This window comes from Fonsecaea nubica, assembly GCF_001646965.1.
Source record: "Fonsecaea nubica strain CBS 269.64 chromosome Unknown Scaff107, whole genome shotgun sequence".
In the NCBI taxonomy this organism is placed as follows: domain Eukaryota; kingdom Fungi; phylum Ascomycota; class Eurotiomycetes; order Chaetothyriales; family Herpotrichiellaceae; genus Fonsecaea; species Fonsecaea nubica.
The window spans coordinates 25622-33293 of NW_019173780.1; the positions used below are offsets into that span (position 1 = coordinate 25622).

A 7672-nucleotide genomic window follows, 5' to 3' on the forward strand; every position below is an offset into this window, starting at 1 on the left:
ATTTCAACAATAATGTCTCATCATGGAGACCCTGCAACAGGGGGAAACGTGTCTGAGGATTTCATGCCAGCTGCACATGCCACGGAGGCAAGACGCACTGTCCACGCCAGTTGGCAGCTTGTTTGATAAAGCAAGGGCTCCAGATCCGGCACGGTACACGGCTCGCGAGAGTGGTGAGCAAAGACCCTCGTCTTCAAACGGCCACGGACGTGTGAGTGGCTTTCGACGGGAAGCGCTCCCGGGGGACAATATGCTTTGGAAGGGCAAACGACTAATGTACTCCATAGGTACAGTGCAGAACGGGCGCGTTATAAACCGTCTGAAGAATTCAATGCTGGTGGGTGTGTGTGTACCTTACACTTTCTGCCAACGGGCCCTCTCTCCTCTCTCAAAGAAAAGCGCCTCGTCAGTTATTAAGCTGCCCGTTTGCTCCGTACAGAAAACTTCCGCAAGCACCCCAAGGCCCTTACAACATCGCCACTCCAATCGCCAAGGCGGGAGAAAAAGAAATTTGACGGGCACTCAAACGAGCGAAGGTTGTGGATATTGGGCGTCTCTCACAGGACCCCTTCAGCGCCGACAAGGCCAGCCAGACAGTTAGTGCTGTAAGGCTGAGATGCGGCCCAAAAGGCTGGAGCCAATTCTCTTCGAGGCTGTGGCGCTCCTCCGGATGCTAGGGAAATCCTCGCCTCCTCATCCGGCAACTTTTCTGTGCGGATAGGCCGGTTCGGGGAAATGGCACCAAGTCCAAAAGGAAAAAGGGGGCGCCATTATTTCGGAAGCCCACCATATCGTCAAAAACCCTGCAAAGTTAAGGCTAGTCTCAGAAGCTGCCGAGGACTCCAGGGGGGGATAAGGTTTGTGGCAGAGACGCGACGCGACGATCGCGACTTTATATCCGATGTCTCGACCTCATACCGTGAAGAAGAGGTATCAGGCTGTCCTAGCCAACAGATTTCAGTAAACACTGAGCGTCCCTTTTGGGTGGGCGGTGAAACGGAGCTAATCGAAGACGAGTACCTCGAACTTGTATATCTTCTCAATAGGGAATGGAACTATCGGCTCCACCCCATGGAGGCCTGGGGTCTAAAAGCCCGTGGATTGCTTCACGAGAGGCCAAGCCAGAGTTCGGAAAGGGGACCGCACAAACAAAGGCCCAGCACGTCAGTGCCAGGAGCCGGACACTTCGACAATACCATGCCCAATACTGGCAGCTTTTGCCGTGGAACCGATCCACTTTCCTCCAGTCCGCGAGAGAGTTGCTATTCGTGATGCCACCTGCAGATTCCCGAAACATGCACCAAGTACTCGTCGTTGATGCCATTGTTTCTGAGTTCTGGCAGAGAGACGCCGAAATTGCAAGACTCCAGTGATAGTCGCCTCAGCCCTGGAAGCCTGTGGGCGCATCGAGGCAAAAGGCCCTGATGAATGCTTAGACTCCACTCCTCGTCCGGACATACAGAGATCTATTGATTTTCAAGGTCCAGTCAAACACGTAAAATGAACCAAGAATCGGCAAACAGCACGAGAAGCGGTCAGCAGATCGTCAGGTCCGTGACTCCATATGCTGGTTCAGCTATGTATCGCCAGGGGGCAAAGGACTGTGCTCGTATTCATGTAGGTCGGAGGATACAATTTCCGACATGGTGCTTGATGCGAGGTCTAGATTTTTGAGCCAGGTTGGGTAGGAGGCTGAAAATCTGCGACACCCAATGGGTCTGAGGTCTATCTAACTTCGAAACGTCAGTAAGGCTGTATAGGGACGGAAAATTATATACCATGGTACCAGGGAGTTTCCTTCGGAAGACTCTACGAGGGCAAACCAATGGCGCACTATCAGCCCAACGAGCCTGTTGAAAGCGGAGCAGCCCCAGAAACCCCGGCAAGCGGGTGTCAGCAAAGAGGTCGAGGACGCGATCTGCAGGGGCACCTTTTGAAAGTATCGCAAGCGGTATAGCGGTTCGCGTAGGAAGCGCCACCATTGGTTATCCCCTGGAGTTGCTGCTCACCAAGTGCCCACAGGTCCCCATCTGAAAACCCCGGGCACGTTAGTTTGCCTCGTGACAAGCCAAGCTCTCCGAAATTGCTCCTCGCCCTTAGGGGATCAGGTTTGACGTAAAGCGCTTACTTGAAGTCTGGTCTGATAGCGAATCGCATGGAGAGCTCGGCCACGCGACTGACCAAGCTGAAGCCCGAGTATCGTATTGTCTATCTTCGATCCACGAAAGTGCGAAATGGGTGTGATAGTCGACGAAAGCAGCGATCAACAGGGGCCGATCTTGAGGGACCTGCCACGGAATAGTGGGTGATGATCTTATTCCCCAAGTTTGACTGTGCAAAACGGCAGGGCGCACTCTGGTCGCGGGTGGCACCAAAGTTCCATTTGAAGGTTTGAGGAGTCCAGTTTGCATCATTCGCATAAAATGTGTCAAAAGCATGGCAGCCCCAAGCCGCTGGACAGATCGATCTGCTGAAGAAGCAAAAGCGCAGGTTGGCGCCATCTAGTTCCACGGTGGCTGTTTCTGCAGCACAATTCTGGCTGGCTGAACTTCCAGGAAAAGAGCAGAATGGACTGAAGGCGAGTGGAGTATAACTGGATTGGATCCGGGATCCATGTGAAGGACAAGCACAGACCCTGCAAGCGTGCTCGGCGGTCCGCTTGTCAGTGAACGACCGCTTTTAGGGGAATCGCAAAAATGAGGTGGCAGCCACATGGCACTGGAAATTGCTTGATCCGCTGCCAGACTTCAGGTCGCTTGAAAGGGAACCGCCGAATAGGAGACAGCACCAATGCATGCGCCGAGGACTTAGTCCAGAGCTAAAGATCGTGTTACTGTTCGTTAGTCGGCCAAGAGCCATTGTGGTGGTGGGGTTAAGCGGTCACTGATGAAGCTTTAACCGCAAACGTCTCTTGCGCATATACAGGTCCTGCCTGCGGAGTTTGCCTCAGGCTCTGTACTCATGCTCTGTAGAGCTAGAGACGATTTGCAACTCATCTACGGGACAACCCCCAGGAAGGTCGGCGCCGCATATCACACCCATATCCAGACAGTGATTGTGTAGCGTGAGCTGATTCGATGTGGCCCCAGCAAGGTGATGTCTAGCACAAGTTGTGGTGGTGGGGTTGCAGCAGCCAGTCGCACTCTCGGATGAGAACGAGGGAAGTGACAGAAAGGCCATTCTTTGGAGTAATCCATATCGGAAAAGATCCGGGCATACTGTTGGTTGAATCGAGAGTCTCGGCAGCTGTGGCTCCTGGTTACAAGGGAACACCCCTGAAACATCCTTCTATCAACGGCAACGCCGTGAAGGTTGGTGAAGTGACGTCCTTTACGGCGAGCAAACAGTACCAAAGGTTTATTCCTTTTTCCTGTCTTGTACGTTCCCTAAGCCAGACTGGGTTAAGGTCGAGGATTGGCTGGGCATTGAAGATCGGTAAAGAGAATAGCTCTGGTGTCTCGCCTGTTTTGTGCCCCGTACGAGCAGATAGTGCCTGGCACAGAGAGGAAAGGTGGAACATGGAGCATCCACTAGATACAAGTGCGAGTCGATGGCCTGTCGCTGGCAAAAGAACCGTAGGTACGGGGTACTGGGTACTAGGTAGGAAGGTTACCTGCGATGGGGGCCTGTCCAGCTAAGACGCAGTTAGCATCGTCAAGATAAAGACCACAACACACAGACCATCGCGGGCCAAACGACCAGGGGGTAGGGATGACACGTCGGGAAAGGATTTTCCTTGAAACAGTGATAAAAATAATGGGGGAAGGGAAAAGAACCAAATTTGACACAGGGTGGACACTGGACAACCTCAAGTGGTCGCCGGACACGAGTCAATAATACAGTCCTCCGTACAAGGGGGAGGCTACGGGGTATGTGAAAGGTTCAGGGAATTGGAGGAGAAGAAATGCTGTATGATTCTGACAGGGAAATTCAATGATACCATCGGGAACAGGACGAGTCGATACGCAGCCTGGAACAAACAACACGAGGGATGCTTAGTCGACAGAGAGAGAGTGTGTGTGTGTAAGCGAATAATGGTTACTCGGTAGGTACCTAATTACTCGGAAGACACTTTGAGCACCTGGGACTGCTGGTCACTGGGAATAACATCATGTGCTCCGGGTGACACAATAGTAGGCACACTAGACAGATACTAGGTAAGCATCTCAACTAACTCTACAAGTAGGTGCTTGATAGGCTCCCTACTCCCTACCTATTGTAGGTAGGTATTCCGGACTTGTAGGCCCGTCATGAGGAAAAAGTCCAGGTAAGCCCTACAGGTAGAAGAAAAAGAGGGGGGTGACTGTACGGTACTTGACCCGTAACCCGTCAGGTACCTAGTAGGTACCTAGTACCCAAGTATTTCTTCCCTGGAGGACAGAGTCGAGCCGGGAAGCATCGTCACTCGTCTAGAGCTAATTAGGCATGCATCTCAGTAAATGAAGAGCTGCAGCCCGTTTCTCAATACCAACCTAGATACCCAAAGTCCCTCAGGCCACTACTGAGGCACCTCCCTCCGTCCCCCCAAAGCAAGCGCCCTGCACAATGCACTCTGCATTCTGCACACCAAAAACCCACCCCTCCAACTTCCCAAACTTCACCCCCCCTCCTCTTCCCGTCTACTGGTACCTGTCAGGAAATTCTCCACTGGCACCACCCTCGAAGATTCATCACAACTCCCAATCCACCCCAATGCCCCCTCAGAGCTAAGCTTGTTCCAGCATAGCAATGCCTCAGGATCCAATTTCTCGCGATCCCGTTTGGGAATCAAACTCTGGCCGCAGCGCTCGGTCCAGACTGTTATGTGCTTTTTTTCTCCTTCTCGTCAACCTCCATCCACCATCACCACCAGAAACTGAGACCTCCAGCCGACGGGGACCCATGTCAAGCCCATCCCGACTCGTCGTCCTAAAACACGTTCCTCCGTTCAGACCGCAGTTCACCATCTCCCTCGCTTTCTTGACCCCTGCCTCCCTGTCTCGACTCTTAGCCTCTTCCGTCTCCCGCCCACCATCATCCCTGACCAAAACTCTCTTCTCCTCAGCCTGCATGACCACTACAAGTCCTGAAGAGATGGCTAGCTCCACCCCTTCGTTCACGCCAGTGTGTCCTGGCAATCAGCAATCAGCTGTCTGTCCGTCGTTGCCCACATCCAAGCCTATCCCGTACAGCGTTAAAGAGCCAGAAAACACTCCTCCCCACCCGTCCAAAGTCTGCAGTCCGTACAGCAGCACCCATCGCGACCATACCCGTCACATCCTAGCACCTCCTGTCTCCGCTGTCCGTTTTTGACCAGCTCTCTTCTTTTTAGGCGACGAAGGCGACAGGCCCGTCCAGCCAGCCGGCCGCCAGCTGCCCGCTAAGAGCGCCATGTGTTGCCCCGACCAAAAGGATCGCGACCTCGAGTACTCTTGAAATCGAACTGCCCTCGTTGATCAAAATCCTCCTCCCATCCTCTTGTCTGCGTGTGAAAATAACCCTACCTCCACGCCCGCCATCGTCACCTCCGGCCCTCGAGGTATCGAATCCAGCTGTGCTATTTTCTTTTTCCAAAAATCCGCGTGCAGTATCCAGCAGGAGCACCGTCAACTATCGGGGCTTGGTTCAGTCTGTGCAGATCTTTTTCCTCGATTGTCTGAAGAGAGAGGCCCATTTTATCATAAAAAGCCCCGCGACCACTGAGAAAGCCGCACCAGCCAGCCGCGTTCCCAACCCAAGAAACTGATCTTCACCTACGAATACTCCACTACCAACCCTTCTACAAAAGTTGCCAGTCTGCATCGCGTATAGGCACTGTTGAGATAAATCACATAAACTTTGGGTTGCTCTCGAGAACACTGTTGAATCTCACTTATCGACCCTCCGAATAGCCACAATCCATGCCACACCTTCGTTGACTGATTCCAGAGACACTACCGTCTGGTCTTCTCACAATCTCCTTTTTCTACCCGTCGCCAATATCGCCGAGAACAAGATAAGAAAGGGAAGCATTGACTTCTTGCTGGAGCATACTCTGCAGAAGTGTTGATTCTCATATCTCTTAAATCAAAAAATCCAGCGGAACCCGCATTGAGTCTCTTCCCCAGCAGTCACTCTGGCGTCCGTCGCAATTCCCCTTCCAATGGGGACATCCCTCGATGGGCTCACCACACCCTCCAGCCTAAGCCAGCGCAGGCAAACCACCTTCAATCTCGACCTCCCGCCTCCCCATGCTCTCCAGTTCAGTTCTGTGGTATCAAGTCAGAAATTCCCTCCTCTCTCAGGGATCAATACGTCGCACGCTATTGCGCCCATCAACCCGGGAAACCTTTTGACCCCCCCGTCCAATTCAGCCTCGGAGAGCGGCGCTGCCTCATCTGCAATTCCCACGGGGACAACTCCAAACAGCGCAGCAGGCCCGGTGCTACCATATACGCCAACACTATTCGGAACAGGCACCACGCCCACGGGATACCACACGGGCTTCACACCTTCCTGGCAGAATGGATCTCTTGTGTCCGGCCGATCTGTATTTTCACCGATACCAGGCGCCTTGAGGAACAGCACCAACTCCCCTTCAGCCGGAGAAGGCTCTGCATTGCCCCCTCCACCCTATGATCTCCATTCGGTTCAGCCGTACGGTGCCCCTGTTCCGCTCTCTTCTCCCTCAAACGCTGTCCACCAGACAGCCCAACAGAGCATCATATCGCCGTTGTCGAACGGTGTGAAGCCACCCAACCAACAATCCCCTGTGACGCCGGGCGACGGGGTCAGCAGAGCCGTATCAAATCCCGCTTTGTACGCAACCATGACAACTACAGCTCAACAACATCCTGCGTACCATTTTGCAGCCGCACCAGTATCACAAAGTCCGCACCATCATTCCCTTGCTGCTCCTCGAGTTTCGCCGCCACTCCATCAAGGGCCTCAGTCCCAGGCTCCTTTTATGCGCCCTCCTCCGCCCTCATATTCACTGCCTGCCATGCCTGGTGCGATCATGTCCAACGTCCACAGTCCAGGTGCTCAGATGGCAATGGTGGGCAATATGCAAGCCAACATGTTACCCATGGCTTTCAATAGCGGCTATGCGGCAAATGCCCACAGCATGTATGGCCCGGCTCGGAGCAATACACCCCAACAACAACCGCTACACGACCGGCCTTTCAAGTGCGATCAGTGCCCGCAAAGTTTCAACCGTAATCATGATCTGAAGAGACACAAGAGGATTCATCTTGCTGTAAAGCCTTTTCCGTGCAATCACTGCGACAAGAGCTTCTCTCGCAAAGATGCGCTGAAAGTAAGTTGGATTGATCGAGTCTGATTTAACATGAGACTAACTTTTGCGTCACAGCGACATATCCTTGTCAAAGGCTGCGGCACTGGAAATCCCTCCGACGTTACGGCCAGAGAGGATGGTGTCAAGTCCGACTCCGGAAGCGATGGCATCAATGAAAGCCCGGCAGCTGCGCCGGCAGCTTAACACCAGGGCACCCAACTCTGGCCTCACTGATTGCATATTAATCCTTTCTTTGAGCGACTGTACAATATATTATCCTGGGAGGCCCTTGTCCTGTGGATTTATTTTCATTCAGTGGTTTTTGTGGTTATGACTTGATGGATGGCAGCATGCCAGCAACAGGCGGAACGAGATGGATGGATTTTGACGGATTCTTATCGCCAGGAATGGGCATTT

The 7672-nt window shown here is 53.0% G+C and overlaps 1 protein-coding gene across 1 annotated transcript; it reads left to right on the forward strand.

Moving 5' to 3' along the window:
• Positions 1-6121: 6121 nt before the first annotated feature.
• On the forward strand, positions 6122-7459 carry AYO20_10269 (hypothetical protein; the record flags this gene model as incomplete). Its single annotated transcript, XM_022648527.1, has 2 exons — positions 6122-7276; positions 7331-7459. 2 exons carry the CDS (start codon positions 6122-6124, stop codon positions 7457-7459), a joined length of 1284 nt encoding a protein of 427 aa, XP_022495481.1.
• Positions 7460-7672: the final 213 nt, after the last annotated feature.